This window comes from Xyrauchen texanus, chromosome 8 (assembly GCF_025860055.1).
Source record: "Xyrauchen texanus isolate HMW12.3.18 chromosome 8, RBS_HiC_50CHRs, whole genome shotgun sequence".
Classification (NCBI taxonomy): Eukaryota; Metazoa; Chordata; class Actinopteri; order Cypriniformes; family Catostomidae; genus Xyrauchen; species Xyrauchen texanus.
The window spans coordinates 21,431,200-21,451,185 of NC_068283.1; the positions used below are offsets into that span (position 1 = coordinate 21,431,200).

General features: G+C 39.3%; 1 protein-coding gene across 1 annotated transcript in view; it reads left to right on the top strand.

Annotated features, from left to right (window-relative positions):
* The window catches only part of LOC127647409 (contactin-associated protein 1-like), a 31,243-nt gene extending 11,257 nt beyond the window's left edge, over positions 1–19,986 (top strand). The window contains exons 2-24 of the mRNA XM_052131623.1: positions 1,175–1,276; positions 1,389–1,582; positions 2,174–2,327; positions 3,495–3,698; positions 3,951–4,135; positions 4,419–4,571; positions 5,085–5,346; positions 5,961–6,110; positions 6,562–6,733; positions 7,598–7,704; positions 7,802–7,921; positions 9,881–10,084; positions 10,490–10,646; positions 11,111–11,238; positions 11,599–11,772; positions 11,900–12,118; positions 12,251–12,490; positions 13,668–13,910; positions 14,413–14,540; positions 14,655–14,748; positions 14,885–15,115; positions 15,324–15,368; positions 19,438–19,986. Coding sequence (XP_051987583.1) covers positions 1,175–1,276; positions 1,389–1,582; positions 2,174–2,327; positions 3,495–3,698; positions 3,951–4,135; positions 4,419–4,571; positions 5,085–5,346; positions 5,961–6,110; positions 6,562–6,733; positions 7,598–7,704; positions 7,802–7,921; positions 9,881–10,084; positions 10,490–10,646; positions 11,111–11,238; positions 11,599–11,772; positions 11,900–12,118; positions 12,251–12,490; positions 13,668–13,910; positions 14,413–14,540; positions 14,655–14,748; positions 14,885–15,115; positions 15,324–15,368; positions 19,438–19,634 — 3,863 coding nt within the window. The 3' untranslated portion in view covers positions 19,635–19,986. The remainder of the gene's footprint in view (positions 1–1,174; positions 1,277–1,388; positions 1,583–2,173; positions 2,328–3,494; positions 3,699–3,950; positions 4,136–4,418; positions 4,572–5,084; positions 5,347–5,960; positions 6,111–6,561; positions 6,734–7,597; positions 7,705–7,801; positions 7,922–9,880; positions 10,085–10,489; positions 10,647–11,110; positions 11,239–11,598; positions 11,773–11,899; positions 12,119–12,250; positions 12,491–13,667; positions 13,911–14,412; positions 14,541–14,654; positions 14,749–14,884; positions 15,116–15,323; positions 15,369–19,437) is intronic.

Here is a 19,986-nt window from a genome sequence, read left to right on the forward strand (position 1 = left end):
CACCAAGCCTGACCTTCCATTTGCAGTTGCTGTCCCAAGCCTGCCTGACCTCTGCCCAGCGGTCACCACCATCCTGCCTGACTCTTCTCCAGAGGCCACCTACATGCCTGACCTCTGTCCAGTGGTCGTCTCCCCTATCCGTCGGACCCTTCCCCCCTCCTCAAACCTCCTTCCTAGCTGCTGAACCCACCCCCTTCCACCACCCTCCTCCCAGGTTACTGGAACCCACCCCCTTTCTTAACCCTTTCCCTGCATCCATCAATCGGTTTGTACTTCCCGTGCCTCCAGCCCTGCCCTGGTCCGTCCCTTTGAGGACGGGTAGTGTCAGGGTTCAGCCAATTCCGTTGATTTTGTTTATCACTTTGTGGCTGAATTCTGATACAGTTTATGTGTCATGTTGTGTGAACAAATGGCTTTTTTTGTTTTTCATTAATATGTGATCTTGTGTCTTGTGTATTTGTTGAGTGCAATTGGCTTTGTGTTTTCTCATTTTCATGTGGACTCATGTTAGTTCAGTCGTGAGTGATACCCCACCCCCCTTATGACCTTGTTATCAGTTTATTTGCCTCACCTGACTTCCCTCATTACCCTCATAATTTCCTTCCCTATTTAACCTCCCTGTGTTTTCTGTCCCATGTCTGTCACTGTGGATGTTATCCCTGTACAGGTTTTCTTCCTGTCAGTCTGATCCTGTTTGTTCCTTTTGTGTGATACTGAGCCACACTACCTATGAAGGCATTCTCTCCAGCCCAGCCCATCTGCAGATTGTCACCCTGGAATGACCTGGTCATTCGCTAGAGGCTACTGCCGCCAAGCCTGACCTTCCATTTGCAGTTGCTGTCCAAAGCCTGCCTGACCTCTGCCCAGCAGTCACCGCCATCCTGCCTGACTCTTCTCCAGAGTTGCAGAGTTAACTAAAAAAGCCTTTTTTAGTTAAATCTGCGCTTGAATCCTCGTTTCTCTCACACCCAAAACCTTCAGCTATAACAACAAAAGTGCACCCCTCTCTCTCTCTTATTTATAATTTGAGTTGCAATTTCAGCTAAAGCTATTATACAGTACATGTGTTTAAGGTAATTTGTGTATGTATTTTTTTCTGCTTTATGGAATGCTACTGGAAAACAATGCTGCTGAATATAATTCAATCTCTTTCTGTTTCTTTCTCTCTGTTTAGGGCCATGCTTAGATCCACTCATCTCTCCACTCTATGCATCCTCTTTCCATGCATCATCTAGATATAACTTTCTTTACTCTGCACACTTTGCCAAACTGTATGGTAAGTGATTTTGCCAGAAGAATGTCTTGTCACAAACATCTTAGAGTCAAAATGGCATAGATTTGGACAAACATGTGTTTTATTTATGATGTGTTTGTGTATGATGATGTAGGGAGCAGTGGGTGGTCTCCGTCCCCTCAAGACAGGCAGCCATGGATGCAGATTGACTTGGGGAGGAAGTATCATATCATGGCTATTGCTACTCAGGGCACCTTTAACTCCTATGATTGGATCACCAAATACATGCTGCTGTATGGTGACCGATTCGATGCGTGGACTCCATATGTCATGAAAGGAGGCAACATGGTAAACACTGTCTGTATACAGTATGTAGTTGTGGTTGAAGAGCCCAACAACTGATATTTGGTACTTGTGCTGATCAAGTCTCAATGTTTGGTTGAAAGCAGTCATTCTGGACAGGTCAAGAGAATAAAGCAATAAGCCACGAGAGGCCCTGTGCCACAGTGATTTTACCACAGCCAAGGAATGTTCTTGGCTCGTCACAAAGCAGAGAAAAATGTCTGTAGCACACAGACTAGAGTGGCAGAAAGTGGTGTTTCTTCATAATTTATTTACAGTAATAATCAGAATAAACTTTTCCCCAAAATGTTCCCTGAAGGAAAATAGTACATTAGCCCAACTGTAGGCTGTTTGCAGATGCCAAGAAATGTAGAAACATATATACTTAATTATTTATACTTATTTTATACTTAGTATTAAATTGTGCAGTCATAGGCGTATATTTATCAGCATTTTGTGTCAAAACTATTTAGGATTTATAAGTAAGCTTATGGTGTAGAATTTGCTAGCTGAGGAAAGTTTATAACTTTTATCAGTTTATTTTAAGTTGTGTGTCAGATTCATAGGGACTTGAATATCAGATTTTTTGTCTCTCAGACATTGCCTGGCAACTGGAATTACTACCAGGTGAAGAGGAACGTCTTTCATTATGCGTTCACTGCCAAACATCTGCGCATCTACCCCATGGGATGGAACACTGACAACGGAGGCAAGATCGGCCTTCGGCTAGAGGTCTATGGCTGTGCTTATGGTAAACAGCTGAGAAACCTTAGCACATGTATGGACTTGGACAGGGGCTGCAAGTCTGGACTGGGTCACTACTGGCAGCTGTTTATATATTATCAGCAGCCAAAAACTAATATGAAAATCTCTTCAGTGCTTTGTAATGTTAACCGGACCTTTGGGATGCCAACTAGAGCATTAATCAAAATCTGTTTTTACATAGCACACATTCTGGTGATTTGTTTTACGGTGCAGCGAGTAAAACAGCGACTTACAAAGCTGTTCGATTTGTAGCCCTAAAATCCAGAAGAGAATTAGCATGGTTACCAATAAACGTGTGTTCCATTAAATGTATTTTCTCTGCTTCATAGAATAGCGATTTTCGCTAATACTTCTCTTATGGTTAACTGTACTTTGAAAGACTTTCACATTTTGTACTACAATAAATTAAACACTCCTACCTCAAATGTGAATTCTGAAACCACCGTGTTTTAAAAAAAATTATAATTGTTAACAAGTGGCTACATAAGGACTATAGCAATTTTCCTGGATGACAAGAAAGTAAACTCAACAACAAGAAATACAATTAAAAAAGCAGCTTCAAAATTCACAGTTACTCATAAAATCAAAAAACTCTATTCTAAAAACACATTGAAAAGTCCTGAGAAAACTCATGATGACTTAGCTTTCCAGGTTGGCCTGCAAATTGATGTCATAATGACTGAACAGCAACAGTGAATTTGATATATAACAGAGTTATTTATACTATCTAGAGCCACAAAAGCCACAAAAAGGCTTATGGTAAATTTTTAGATATACAGTAGATATCTATATATTGAAAATATTCACGTGTTAATTCAATATCCATGTAAATAAGCACTGTATGCTGTTTCATGCATGGTAGAAACAGTATTAACAAGGATAACTTGTCGAGACATTGATCATGACCTCCCTTGCTGAATTCAAATGCATTTGGTTCAATTAAATTGAATCGACGTATTGATCACAATCACACAGTTCATAAAGCAGCTTACCACAGCTGTTTTACATGCCAGTCAGCACAAAACCTTTTTAATCTGTTTGGGATGGCTAGAAAGAAAGCCGTTTGCTTGCTTATTTCATGTTAAAATCTTTAGGACAAATAAAATCTCCTAATCCAATCTTTAACAATCTTCTTGACATTTGACCCTAACAGACTCATATGTGATGCAGTTTGAGGGGGATGATATGGTGGCATACTCATTCCCACGGGGCCGGATGAGGACACTTCAAGACCACTACGCTTTGAACTTTAAAACCTTGGAGAAGGATGGCGTCCTTCTGCACAGTGAGGGCCTGCAGGGAGATTCCATCACGCTAGAGCTGAAGAATGGACAGCTATACGTACACATCAGCCTGGGTAATGATAACTAATAATGATAAGACTACACAGTCTTTCACAGAGGTAAATAGATTACAAAATCTTAGGAGACATTGTTCAGGAAATTTAAAATTTGAGGGATTTGGAATCAAGTATGGCCAACTATATAAATGGAGGAATATTTAATAGGGGTCATGCATATTGATCAAGGTCTGAAATCACTAGGTGCTAGACTAAAAAAGGCAATCTTGTGATAACGTATATCATGACTGTCTTTCTGATCTACTTAAGGGAGCAGCACAGTTCATAGCACAAATGGCATGACCACTATGAGGCTGGGCAACCTGTTGGACACCCAGCACTGGCACTATGTCACCATCAGGCGCTACGGCCGAGAGGTTAACTTCACTCTGGACAGCCAAACTGAGACCACCATCCTTAATGGAGAGTTTCAATACCTCGACCTGGACAAACAGGTGAGAGAACCTGATGGTGGTGGATCCAACACATAAACAATTTTAACTTACTTTCCTACACATTATAAATGTAATATGACTCTGAGTTGTATTAAACAAATGAAGATGGAAATTTACAAGGAAATAACAGACATAAAGACAAAGTCTTGACAAAAAAAGAGTCAGCGAAGTTAGGATCCCCTAAGATTGTCAGATACAAAAGCAAGAAACGTTTTGAATTACCTTATTTATGGCAGTTGTTATATGTTTACTTATATCCTGACAATGTCCAATTCCTCTTTAGATTTATGTTGGCGGGGTGATTGAGAAAGATGTACCCCACCTCCCCGGTAAGGTAAACTTTCGTGGCTGCATGGAGAACATCTTTATCAATGGAATCAATGTCATCTACAAGACAAAATACCAGGAGCCTGAAATTCGACTTGCTCCTAAAAAGGCACGTGAATTGTCCTAAAATACTACCAATCAACATTAGGTAAATAATTGTGATAAATATATTGGCAAGATTGATAATATTTGGACAATTTGAGATGATCAATTGACAACATTCCTGCCTGGCCGATTAAAAGAAAGTGTCCAACTTGTGTTGTCAATTTCCAAATCTACCAACAGCCATGTCGATGGATAACCCACATTTTTCTCTTTAAAATAGTTACAAAATATTTAAGTGAATTGTCTGATAAATATTGAATAAAGTAAGTATTTATTTAATTTCCACAATTTTGTGCATGTCTCATTTGCTATCATTAAATTGTGTTATACTGTATATGGCATGGTATCATTATGCCATTAGCCACCTTGCTCTCTAAATATGAACCAGCCATTGAAAAAGCCACATCAGTCAGGCACAAGTTATAGTGTTATAATCACATAAGATGTCACTTTTAAGGGGCCTGCTGTATAGGCAAATTCAAAAGTTTAAAAAATATTTTGCTTTTCCATTCTTCAGAAAAAGATGCATTATACGTGCCGTGACCTCCTCTGGAAGCCCATGACCTTTGCAGGGCCCAACAACTACCTGCAGCTACCTGGATTCTTCCGGAAGAACCGTCTGGCAGTGAAGTTTAAGTTCCGCTCCTGGGACTACACAGGGCTTCTGATGTTCACCAGGTTTGCAGATGATTTGGGCTCACTGGAGCTGGGACTGAGTGAAGGACAGGTTAACGTCACTCTCGTGCAACCTGGGAACAAGAGATTACGCTTTGCTGCAGGTATGTCTTACAGTCACTGTGTTTATAATATTAGTAATACTATTTGTGGCAGGGCAGAGGGTGGGGCCGGGTCGTGATTATACACACCCGGTCCCTTATCAGGCTAATCAAGCCTCCGAGAGGGATAAAGGCAGACTGCGGAGGATTGTGCGGGAGAGAGAGATAGTTTACAGACATGTCCGTCATGTGTGTGTTTGTTGTCTTTTAAGTTTATAATTAAACTATTATTTATATTGTCAAGGCGGTTCTCGCCTCCTCCTTTCCATTGACTGCTTTACACTATTATTTCAATAAGCCTGTCTGTATGTGATGTTATTGAATAGAATCTTATAGTAACTATAAGGGTAGAGGATGCATGAATCTGCAATGAAGTTAGTTGGACCAAGGGCCGGTATTTGGATGAGAACTTTGGTTGGTTATTTTGGTATTTAGGGTGGGCTATAGATTCTCTACCAGTAGGGTCCCCCTTGGTCGTTTTGCCATCCGAATGAGGTGCACACAAGTAAAATGTGTGTGTGTGTGGGGGGGGTCATTGACCTGGCTACGATTGGACCAAAACTGGGCCAAAAAGATAAAGAATTATCTGAAGATTGTCCTTTCTTGTCTTTTCCCAGGATACCGTCTAAATGATGGCTTCTGGCACACGGTGGACCTGACTGCCAAAGACAACTTGCTGACCATCACTATTGACGAGGACGAGAGTTCACCGTTGAAGATCACCAACCCCTTCACAGTTCGCACAGGAGACCGCTACTTCTTTGGAGGTGAGTGACAGAATGTAGAATATAAGGAATGTTATATTTAATACCATAGCACTACACTAACAAAAATGTACCTTGGTATTACCATTTGTTTAGGACATGGAACTATGGTACGGTTATGTTTAGTTTTTTTGACATAAGGTAATACGATTCTTTGAATTACCTTGGAGCTGTAAATAGCATGGTACATTGAATACGGTCATCATCTGAGCTCTATGTTAAAATACAATGGTGTTACCATCTAAATACCACCAATTCAAATTTGCATAATATAATCAGATTAATTATAAAAAGGTTAAATAGATACATAGATAAAAAGCACATCTAATAACATATACTTTATACAGTCAAAATACTGCCTTAATCTATACTTAATGAAAATTAATTGAATGTACTGTATAGCTGCAAAGATAATGAGATCATGACTATATTTATGGTGCTGGCTCTTCTGCAGGTTGTCCTAAAACCAATAACACGGTTCGCTGCGTTACCAAGCTGTCGCGCTTTCACGGCTGCATGCAGCAGATCTTTATAGATGATGAGCCAGTGGATATAGATATCATGCTGCAGAGGAAATGGGGCAGATACGCCGAAGTGCTGCTGGGCACATGCGGGATCACTGATAGGTGTACAAACTTTATTTGTGTTCGTTTGTGTGTGTGTGTGTGTGTGTGTGTGTGAGTGCATGTGTGTGTGAGTGCATGTGTGTGTGTGTGTGTGTGAGCGTGTATTTATCACTTTGTGGGGACCAAATGTCCCCATAAGGATAGTAAAACCCGAAATTTTTGACCTTGTGGGGACATTTTGTCGGTCCCCATGAGGAAAACAGCTTATAAATCATACTAAATTATGTTTTTTGAAAATGTAAAAATGCAGAAAGTTTTCTGTGAGGGTTAGGTTTAGGGGTAGGGTTAGGTTTAGGGGATAGAATATAAAGTTTGTACAGTATAAAAACCATTATGTCTATGGAAAGTCCCCATAAAACATGGAAACACAACATGTGTGTGTGTGTGTGTGTGTGTGTGTGTAATGAAGTGTTTATCTCTTAACCTAATATCATTGTCAGTAACAGGCAGTAGTCATATGAGGCCAGACAAAACATTAATGATAATGAGAATTGTTGTCAAAAAGAGAAAACTGTAATGAAACAGCATCATAATCAGATCTCACAAATGTCAGGGAGTTTCAAAAAGGAGAAACAAGACTCCACAGAGGGCAAATATCCATGCTAATTAAAAACACTGATGTAAATGATATGACGAAAGATACCGTTATGAGACAATGAGAAATCCAGTTAGTGTGCTGGGTTTGATTTTACAATTTGTCTGTCAAATGAATTGAACTAACATTAACATCATTTGCAAAACCTAATTTATTTTGTATCAAATGCAACAAAAGTGTGGCCAAGGAGAACAAGGCATATGACGTATTTTGACAAACGTAGTATTTTGAAGGGCATTATTGAAATGTCAACCATCCCTTTTTTTCAGGTGCTTTCCAAGCCCATGTGAACATGAAGGCAGGTGTATTCAGTCCTGGAACGACTTTCTGTGTGTGTGTAACAACACAGGCTACAAAGGGGAAGTTTGTCATAACTGTGAGTATTCTTTACTGAGGAGATTCCTTTTTATTGATGTTTTGTTGGTGAAAAATGAGAATGCTTAAGTCTCTGTCATTCTCTTCCTCCGTCTCAGCGGTGTACAGAGAGTCATGTGAAGCTTACAGACTGAATGGAAAGAACTGGTCAGGCAACTACACCATAGATCCAGATCTGAGCGGTCCTCTGAAGCCTTTCACTGTCTACTGCAATATGTGTATGTATACAAATAAACACGGCACAAAATAATTTGGTAACACTTTACAATAAGGCTCTTTTTGTTAACATTAGTTAATTACTGTACATTTGCAATTATGAACTAAAAATGAACAATACTTTTACAGCATTTTTTAATGCTGGTTAAAGTTAATTTCAACATATACATTTTTTAATTAAAAGTTGCATGTGTTAAAGCTACACTATGTAACTTTTGGCCCACTAGCGGTTGAAGCATAGAACTGCAAGTTACTTGCCGAGGAACACTGTTTTGGTAATTACGTCAGTCGGGCTTTGGCTCTGATCTTCTGCGCAGATGAATCTGATGGTTTGATGAGTACCAGTGTAACCATGGTTACAGGTGTTCATCTTTTCAGAGTGAACGTCACTAATGACAACAAAATATGACCCCTCTCCTCAATAAATAAATAAATAACGAAAGGAAGAAAAAGACGGATATCTGAATAAAATTACTAATACAGGTAAGTAGCTCATCATCCGCTGTTGTTTTGACTGATTGAAAACAATTGTTTTAAAATAAATAGCATTACAAAAGTTAGGCAATGATGATATAGACACAATGATTGCTAGTCATTTCAGATAAAGTCAAATGGTGGAAACTATTATAACATAGCTAGCAGGCAAACAGATCAAAGTAACTGGTTTAGAGATTGCATTGTTGCCAGCATAAACCATAAAGTAAAAAAAATCCATTGTCCTTCCTTCCTCGAAAATGAAACGCTAACACTATCTAATGAATTACCATACTAAGAGAGCTCTCTCGCTATCTATCGGTCCAATAAAATGTCTTAACTGTCAAGCAAGAAAACTCCATCTCTGGGTCGGTTTGAAATCCTTTCAGATCTCTGAGTTGTCGCCACCTCAGAAAAGCCAATCCGATGTTGTTTCGTGTTATATTACGGGCTCTGTTGCTTTCCCTTTTTGCTTGCAGACTCTTCTCGGTTGGAGGTTTATTTATTTTGAAAACTGGTGATACCCCAAAGGGTTGCCTTTTTGAATGATCCATGGTCAATCATGTTGCTCATTTGTTGTGGCTACAAGCTTTCAGCTTCAAACTACCACCACACCTATCACTGAACATATACATGCACTGTAGCAGCTCCGAACCTTCTTTTCTTTATTTACAGACATCACCTAAACATGCGGACGAATGAAGGATGCTAAGTCTAAGTCTAAAATATAATTATTATAGGCTTACCATAGTAAATCGGGCAATACATGGCAAAAATATGGTTTGGAAGACAGATTGTTGGTGTACTTACTCATTAATTAAATTTTGTTCATTTCTAACAAAAAAAATCTTACACAGTGTAGCATTATAATTAATTAATGCATTATGAATGAACAATTATTATTTTTATAAATTAACATTAACTAAGATTAATAAATGCTGTTAAAATATATTGTTCTTTATTAGTTCACGATACCAAATGCATTAACTAATGTTAATGAATGAAACCATATTGTAAATTGTTATCTATCATGGTCTAATCAGTTTTTTGTTTTTTGGCTAGTTTTCTATTAAAAATACATTTACAGTACTTGCAAAATATTGTAGGTAATAATACTTGTTTTGTGAGAATATATCTTGAAATAGTAAATTTTTTCTACCCCATTGACAATTATTTTTATTTTTAAAATTTAAGTGTAAATCTCCATAAATTTTGTTAGGTTTATACTTAAGTCCAAAGCGGTATGAATTTATTCAAGATATATTATCTGAAAACAAATCTTAATATTTTATTAAATTAAGTCTTAATATTGTATGAAATTTTACTTCTAAAGTAAACCTATTTTATTTTAAAGATATTTGGATATTTTTACTGGAAAAAAGACAAAATTACTGAAAAAAAAAAAAGGATTATTAGCAGTGAAGCTCAAAGGATTTGGTATGATCAGGGTCTGTTTTGCACAAAGATTAATCCTATCCCATTTTTAGTGCAAAAATCATGGACCGTAATTGAGCACAACCGTATGAAGAGCACCAAGGTGTGCGGATCCACTGTGGATCGGCCATATATTGGGGAAGTCCAATACGTAAATGCATCGTGGGATGAAGTCACTGCTTTAGCAAACACCTCATTATACTGCGAACAGTGGATTGAGTTCTCATGCTACAAGTCTCGCCTCCTCAATACTCCACGTAAGTGTCTGTTTGGACTGCACAAGAGCATTGTGCTCAATGATTGGTGGAATTCAGTACATTAAACACATGTAGGCATTTGTGTCATAATACTTGTTTGTTTGGATAGACATGAACAACAAAGATATGGGAAATATTTTCTCCTCCCTTTTAAAAGTTGATAAACCTATTAATTATCCTAAATGCACGATTGTATGGTCAGTTGCACTTAATTCAAAAAGTAATGTCTGTCCTATGTGCACTGCATAGTTGTAAGTCAGAAACTATCTCTGTATAACTGAACTTCAGTATTATATTAAGTGAATATAATGTAAACCAACCACAGCTGTGAGTTTATAGATGTCTGTTGAAGTATTGTTTTTTCCTCATTGAATCTTACTTTGATTTCCTGTATTATTATTTCAGATGGAAGGCCTTATGCTTACTGGATTGGTCGACATAATGAGAGTCATGAATATTGGGGCGGAGCTTTCCCTGAGAGTGGAAAATGTGGATGTGCTGTCAATCAAACGTGCACTGATTCAAAGTACTGGTGTAACTGTGACGCTGACTACCGACAATGGTGAGATAGCAAGAGAGATTGAGAGAGTGCATGAATGTACAAATGATTATTTATCAAAGCAATTTTTTTTTGTCACATTTTGAGAATACCTTTTAAACATATTGAACCCCATAAATTTAAACAAAGGCAAAATGCAGTAACAACACATTTTGTTAAAACTGGGTTATAAGCAAAACGATGTCTCTTATACTATGATATGTATTTTGACATATTCTGCTCAGGTTCAGAGAAAACAGAGTGTGTATCTATTTTATTATCCACGTTTGACTGCACAATTAACATTAAAGCCATTTTCTTTGAAGCCATTATTGCATTTTGTAGTTTGTAGGGGAGTATTTATATACAATATATACAAGTACAAAGTAAACGTACTGATAAACCCAACCTGTAATTATGTGTCTTATGAAGGTTTCGAACATAATCGAAGTCTAAAGACTCATTTAGAAAACCTCTCGGTTTACCAGGCACTCGGACAAGGGCTACTTGTCATTCCGACACCACCTGCCAGTCAGGAAGATTGTCATTGGGGACACTAACCGCACCGGTTCAGAGGCTCAATACAGTGTCGGAGCACTGTATTGCCATGGAGACAGTGAGTAATGGCTGTTGAATGGAATGTCTGTCTTATAAAATAACAAAATCCTATCTGACTTGCTTATTACACATCTACTTACTAAATTTGTAAATGAATAGATATGAAATATTGATTTGAGTACTCACTTTATTATGTGAAAAGAAAGAGACTGCAGAGTGACATGAGAGACATGAAGCCAGCACAGCAATGTAGGAAATAAATTGCAAACATTCAATTATACAGTTTAGTGATCATTACAACAAAATATTTGAGCAAAGAATGCGCGACTGACCAATCAGAATCAAGTATTCCAGAGAGCCATGTATTAAACACCTATAATTATACACTTGGCTTGCTCATGACAAATAATTCTCTTAGGAAGTATCTGGAACACTATATCCATCACAAAGCCCACCAATCTGACCTTCCCCACCTTCAAGCCCGGCAGCAGTGCCGACATCACATTTCACTTCAGGACCTACCGCACTAACGGAGTGTTTCTTGAAAACTCAGATGACCACCTTCGGAATTTTATCCGAATAGAACTCAACTGTGAGTGTCCAATGGCAGTGGTATCGTAAATTAAATTGTAAATCCCCAAAATATATGTCTTTTATAGTGACTTTGGCACTTAATTCTGTCTTCTTCACTAATTCCTCTTAAATTTTCCCTCTTATAGCTACAACTGAGGTGCTATTTATCTTCATGGTGGGTGACGGCATTAGGAATGTGACCCACCGCTCTCCTAAACCTCTCAATGATAATGAATGGCACTATGTGGAGGCTGAAATCAATGTGAAATTGGCACGTCTCAAAGTTGATTTTTTCCCTCCTGCCATTCACAAGTTCCCAGGCCAGACTTACATCACCATGAAGTTCACACAACCCCTGCTTGTAGGTAAGAATCAAAGAGCTGGAATTTAGAGGACAGTTTCAATAAGCCAGTTTAAAAAAAAAACGAAAAATAAAAAAACAATCAAGTTTTCCATAAAGCATTTGATATGAAAACATAAAATGCATCTCTATTCAGGTGCGGCCAATCATACTTTAAGGCCTTTTCTGGGTTGTTTGCGGGGGCTGCGGATGAATGGGGTGCCTGTGGATTTGGAGGGGACGGTTGACGAAAAAGCTGGAATACGGAGGAACTGCACTGGAGCGTGTTTGAACGCCTCCATTCCGTGTCGAAACGGAGGCCAGTGCATTGATGGGTACACTTCATATGTCTGTGACTGCAATAACACAGCCTTCGATGGCTATTACTGTCACTTAGGTGAGTTAACACACATTGACATAAATTGACATGATGAAATCGAAATCCACACTGCAGATTTTTTCTAATAAATATCATTACATTTAAAATGATATCTTTCTCAATTCCAGCTGGGGAAAGTAAATTATATAACATGCATAATAATATTATCAAACCATGATTAGGAGGTTTAAAATATTTAAATAAAAGATTAATGAAACACTCTTGAATTCAGTGGGAAATACAAGCTGGTAAAGAGTGTCGCTACTGGTTTTTATAGACTGGCAGACTCTGGCTGTTGTTTTCACATTATGTTTCAAGCCTCTAAATCCAGTGCTGATTTAGGCTACAGAGAGGGATTTGTCTGCTCTGTGAATTAAACTGCTTTTCTGGATGAATAGTATCAGAATATTTCAGAACCTTGTCTTAGAGCTGATATATATTTTATAATAAACCTTAATATACCCACTAACAGGATTCATCATCGGTCACAATTTGGGTCATCATTAGTCATTTTCATTTATATGATGGAATCCAGATTAAAAAATGTAAAGACCCCATTAAATAAATATTGGATATGCTTTGAGGTCATTTACATGCTGGGGTACTCTTTAAAGTTGACAAAATGAATATTTAGTGCTTTTAAAAATCTACAGTCTTTCTCTTCCTGGAATATGGATGAAAAATATTGATGACTCATCATCGCTACACAGATTTTTGTCCAATTAAATGCTCTCAAGATTGAGAATGTTCCCTGCACCTAACACCATCTGCAATGAACTAAGAAGTAGCAAATCATGGTTCATGGTTGTGACTTAACTAAGGTCTATTGGCTATTTAAAAAAGGGATGAGACATTTGATATGTTCTGCCCAAACGTCCTGTTCCGAAAGGAATATGCCAACACAGGAAATAAAACTGTGCTCGTCAAGCAATTTCATATGGCCTACAAATCAAAACCCATTTAGCTCAGAATAATAACTTCTTGAAATTTAATAAAATCATTATGAAAATTACAGTTATCCCAGGTTGGATAGACAGACAATTTTAAGGCTGTTCATTTATACTGACTGAAATAAGGATTTAGATTTTTTCCTAGCTATGTCAATTGTGTAGAAAAAGACATTATCCAGCGTGGGGGAGGGGTGTTCATGACATGACACAGGTGTATGGTATCTGCTTTGATTACATTGTTTTAGATATCGGGGCATTCTTTGATGTTGGAGCATGGCTTCGCTATGACATCCGTAAAGAGCCGATTTCCTTTGATGCGTGGTGGGCAAACTTCTGGATAGAGCCTCACTGGCACAACTTCTCCCTTGGCTACAACACAACGACTGATGACATAGAATTTAGCTTCAGCACACTACAGGCCCCAGCTGTGCTGTTGTATATCAGCTCCTTTGGCAATGATTACGTCGCTGTCCTGCTCAAAAAAGATGGTACACACACTCACAAACACCATGGCATAATGAAGTGTGTAATATTTTCAATGTTTAAATACATTTGCCTATCCCATCTTAACATGCCCAGACAATCTGGGGGAGTGAATGAGTAACATATTTTTAAGAACACAATATTTGTGCAATTCCATTTAGTGCTGCTAGTGATGCAGAAATTACAGACTTCAAATTTAAAGCTAAAGTAACTTTTTCTGTGTTAAAATACTTACTCCTATCCAAATTTAATATGCAGAGACAAACTGTAAAAACTGTGTCTTTGTGGTGCTATGAAAAATCTTCTTGTTGTGAGCTACGCATCTATACAAACACAATGACATTGACTCTCTCAATGGCGTGAGTTGGGGTGGGACTATCTCTTTGTTTTTTACAGCTTTCCGAATACAGGGTCAAACAAAGTTTAATTTTGCAATTCCATTTGGTGGCGCTAGTAAAACAGAAATTACATACTTCAGCTTTAAGATGCTCTTAACTTCTTTTGCAGGTACTTTATCACTGAGGTATCGGCTTGGTATAATCAGCTATAAATTTAAGTTGACTGATAGAAACATGGCGGATGGCTTCCCTCATTTTGTCAACATCACAAGACACAACTACACCATATGGACACAGGTAGGCTCTCCAATCAGATCAACAGGGAATGAAAATGGAACAATTTTATGAAACGTCACTGAAAACCATATATTGATCAATGTTGTTTGTGTGTGTTTGCACATGTGTTTCTAGGTGGATTACATGGATCCATGGGTTGAGAAGTTAATACCAGGAGAGATTCCAAGATTTGACTCACCAAAGTCTATATTCCTGGGCAGAGTCATGGGTAAGAAAATTATATTCATCTTAACCTGTTAAGATTTTGAATGGACAAAAATCTAGAGTACATAATTAACAAATTTGTTGATGAAAAGTTAAGTACTTGCATGTAATTGATATGGTTTTTGTTGTCTTCTTCATAGAGGTGGGAGGTGTAGATTACGAAATTCAGAGGCACAACAGTCCAGGATTTATGGGCTGTATATCAGGGGTCCGCTACAACATTTTCGCCCCGCTGAAAGTTTACTTCCGTCCCAATGTGACCAACCCACCCGTGACTACTCAAGGTTATGTGGTGGAGTCTAATTGTGGAGCATTTCCCCCCGTTTTAGGATATGTCCCTTGGGAGGATGACCCCTGGTTCACTGGGCTGTGTAAGACTACATTTCCCTCCATTCACATAAAGATTGCCTTGTTATAACTGGTGAATTCAGGTAAACTGGGTCATGCAAGTATGTACTGTAAGAACATTTGTTTTAAACAAATGCAAATGTTTTACTCTTAAGTTCTGGTGATTACGATTTATGCTGTGATAAGATTGTTTTTACACATCTAATGATATGTTTTTCTTTTTCTTTTTAGTCTTCTATTACATTCATGATGATGTGACCCCACCTTGGATGACATGTAAGTCACACTAATTTTATATTCTTCAGTGCTATAGATTCTGGGCTCAGTGACCATGACCTGAATTCACTACATGAGAGAAAAATAGACAGTGATCTGGCAGTCATATAATTAGAGGATTTTTGTTGTTGTATTCCAAAAACACAAGAAATAAATAATGTCCGTTAAATGTATGTAGATGTTTTATGGTATATTGGACACTTAAGCTTAATCATCTATCATTATGTGTATATTCCATGACTACAAATCAGCATCAGGTTAATCTTAAACTTGTATGGCATGCCATTGATGTATCAATTTACAAATTATCAGAGTGTCCCACTTAACCAGCGCTTAACCACCTTGCTCTTTTTTTCCTCTGTATTCCATTTCAACCTTTCTTTCTCTATTCATATAAATCACACTAACACAAACATTCTCTCCTGACTCTCTCTCTCACAATCTACCAAATGTTGCTGACCTTCTATGTGTTTATTATACTAAAACCTATTTCTGAAATCCTCTTAATTTGCTGAACACGGGATTAGCGAACATTCATAATACCATGAGAATATAAGCCTCTGAATAAATATGCGCTGTAGCCATGTCAGAAACTTTCTATACTAAATTATAAAATGTAATATAATATGTAGAATAATAAATATGCTATATATGGATAATGTAAGGCAGTGATTCTCAACCAGTGGGTTGTAATCCAAAAATGTTGCAAGTCTGGGGACAACATGGAATAATAATTATAAATGCAAATAATAAACTGTAACTAACCATGTAATTGTGTGTAGTTAGGATAGCAAAATACCATGGTTTATCAGTTTCCAATGCTTCCAATATCTTTTTGTTGTTGACGTGTGCCCAATCAAACTGTCATTTTGGTGCAAATTTATCTGTCAGTTGGTTGAAGCTAGAAAAATTGGACAGACATGCCCCTATCCTTGAACACTTTGAGCAAAACCTTAAATATGTGTTACGTGTTACATATGATATTATGTTGGGTTGGCACTTGATGTCCAATGTAAAATCTGTTTTCTAAAGTTACAACAATGATGTATGGAACTCAGTGTAAGGATATTATATAGAATAATGTTATACTGTAGATGTAAGCCTCAAATCTCAAATATTGCAGACAGACAATGATTTACAGTATATGTGCACATATTAAGTCTCCTTAACATGCCTTAACCCAATATTCCCCAACAAGGGAGGCTGATTTAGTTATTGCTTTGTGACTACTGAAACTAAGATATGTCTCCAAAATAACACCAATACATAACTATGGTACGCAATTTGGTTCCCCTTCTGTTACTCACTCGACGTTGTCCCCACCCGGTACGTCCAAACGTTTGTCCCGTTAGTGCCCCTCGCACAGAGCTTAGAAGCATGGCTTGCGCTTTCCAGCCCATCGCGATGGCTGTCCAGGACCATCCGACTTGCTACGTGATTCAATTCGCCAGGCTCCCGCCTCGTTGCAGCGGTATTCGCTCCATGCCAATTCGCAGCAAAACGGCAGCACCTTACGATCAGAGATTTCCACTCTGCTACTCAGGGACACGATAGAGCCTGCCCCTCCGGCCGAGATGAAGAAGGGTTTTTACAGCCCTTACTTCATCGTACCCAAAAAAGGCGGTGGGTTGCGTCCAATCTTGGACTTGCGAGTTCTCAACCAGACTTAACACAGACTCCCGTTCAGAATATTCATGCAGAGGCGAATTCTAACCTTCGTTTGGCATCAAGATTGGTTTGCGGCTGTAGAGTGGAGGCTCCACCCCCAGGTGGTCCAGCTGATTTGGGGCCGCTTCGGCAGGGCACAGATGGACCTCTTTGCCTCCCAATACAACTCTGCCTGCTCTGGCACTCCCTAACGGAGGCCCATCTCAGCACAGACGCGCTGGCACACAGCTGGCCCCGGGGGCTGCACAAGTACGCATTTCCTGGCCCAACCCTTCCCGGCCAAGCCTGTTCTCCTCCTGGTATCTCTCAGTGGGCCTTCAGAGACCCTCCTTCGAGCCGCTTGATTCAGTCGAGCTCAAAGCCCTCTCCTTGAAGAAGGCCCTCCTGATCGCGCTCGCTTCCATCAAGAGGGTTGGAGGCCTGCAAGCTTTCTCTGTCAGCGACACTTGCCTGGAGTTCGGTCCAGCAGATGCTCACCTCATCCTAAGACCACGACCGGGCTACGTGCCCAAGGTTCCTACGACCCCCCTTCAGGGTTTAGGTTGTGAACCTGCAACCGAAGCTGCACTGGGAGGAGTTAGACCCAGCCTCTTCGTTGCTGTGTCCGGTACATGCTTTGCGTACCCATGTGGACCGCACGCAGGGCTCTAGATGCTCCGAGCAGCTCTTTGTCTTCTTTGGCGGACGGCAGAAAGGGAACGCCCCCCTTGTGGGTTCGAGCACACTCTACGAGAAGTGTGGCATCCTCGGCACTTTTTAGCAGACATCTGCATAGTGGCGGGTTGGGCAACAACCAACACCTTTGCTAGGTTCTGCAATCTCAGGGTTGAGACGGTCTCGTCCCGTGTTTTGACAGGTTCGAGCCGGTAGAACTCGGTTGGCGGGACGAGCGTCTCCCTGGGGCAGTCCTCGCTGCCCCCCAGTCGCTGTGTCTTTAGCAACTCCTCCCTTGTCAGGCGGGATCTACCACCGCACCATGTCCATGGTGGCTTGACAACCCCCGTGTGTATTGACCACACGTTACCTCCCACCAGTTTGGGCAGGTCGTGGTCTCCGCAGGGCCTTTTCCCCCTGAAAGAATAGGAACGGCAAAGGACGCCTTCCCCGACACATCTATAGCGTTAAGATAGCCCCAGATGCGTTTTAACTCTATGACGAGAAACATAGAGTGAGAAAAGGCGCGGCTGGCCGGCTGGCTCCCATGCAAGTCATGTCGCCTGTTTCCGTACACGTCTCGTTCCTTCCATCAGGGAACGGATGTTACAACACTAACCAAGATGTTATTTTTCATAATTTGGCCTAGTTGGAGCATATACAGGTTAAACAGGAGTGGTGCAAGACTTTAGCCTTGTGGGACTCTACACGTCATGGATGTCCACTCAGATTCGTAGTTACTATGTTCACATAGTAGCCCCTCCCTACCAAGTTTTCCAGTCTGTCTATGAGAATGTTGTGGTCAACAGTGTCAAAAGAAGCACTGAGATAAAATAATACCAGCTCTGATATTTTGCCTAAATCAGTATTTAGCCGAATATCATTAAGGATATTTATGAGAACCGTCTCTGTGCTATGATGCGGTCGGAAACCAGACTGAAAATTGTCTAATTAGCCATTGATGATTAAGAATTTGTTTCACCTGTTTGAAAACAACCTTTTCAATGATTTTGCCTATGAAAGGAAGATTTGATCTTGATTGCTCTTTTTAAGAAGGGGCTTGACAACTTAAGTTTTCAGGGACTTAGGAAACATGCCTGAAAGGAGTGACACATTTACTATTTCTAACAGATCTTTTTCCAGACATTTAAAAAATATATATATTATGTGGCGAGTGTGTCAAGACAGCAGGTTGACGTTTAAAGATGCTGTACTATTTCTTCTAGGGGTTTGCCATCAATTGCCTCAAAATCAGACATAGTTTTTGTGGTGGGTGCTGTCTGACCTTAGTGCAACATGAGGTCTAATTTAATTGATCTTCTTAACCCAAAAATGGATGCATGGATGCTCTGCAGACAAAGTCCAGGTTGTTTGGGGTTATGAGTTCATTGACTAAAAATGACTTGTTCTTTAGTGAGCGGATGTTTAAAAGTGCTAATTTGACAGTATCTGTTTTTGACCCCACAGATTAGATAGGTTTGCCATATGTCTTGAGAAGGCCTTCGTCTTCAAATCACTTAACATAGCAGATATAGAAAAGCTACTGGCACAGCAAGTACACACACTGAATAGAGACAGAATGTGTGAACTGTGTATGAAACAAAAACTGGCCTGGAGCATACATGAAATGAAGTGGATTGACAAACTGCCAATAATTCCTTTTCTTTTTTTCATTCAAAGATGCCGTAACATTGTTTCTGATCGTTCTGAAAAATGTAACCACCGGTTTCTGTCTTTTTCTCCACAGTAATAGTGACCGTGTCTCTGATGTTGTTGTTCCTGATCCTGTACAGCCTCTACATTTACTTGTACAGGTATAAAGGCAGTTATCACACTAATGAACCCAAACAGCTGGAGTCTCCCAGCTCCGCTCGCCCCCTCACTGACACTCTGCGCAAGGAGAGAAAGAACCTGCCAGAAATAGAGGAGAGTCCCAATGAATAACACACAACTGCAGTATGAAAGATGACTGGATGAAAGGAGGGGAAGACTGAACACAGAGGACTGAGTTACAAATGGGATTTTCTTATTTCTCTTTTGCCTTTATAGTAATAAAGTAACTGTATATTATTTTTACAGTGTATTCTGATATTTTGTGCTTTTGGCAGGGTTCAAAGCGAACTGACTAGAGGCACTTTACCATCCAATCAATGAGCACTGGCAGTGCAGGCCAACTGAAGTGCCTCAGCAACATTACAGGAAACTTTGAAATTACATAACACTATAAAAATCATTCATCAGTATTTTTCTTATTTTCTAGTAAAAATATCTAATCATTAAAATAAGATACATTTAC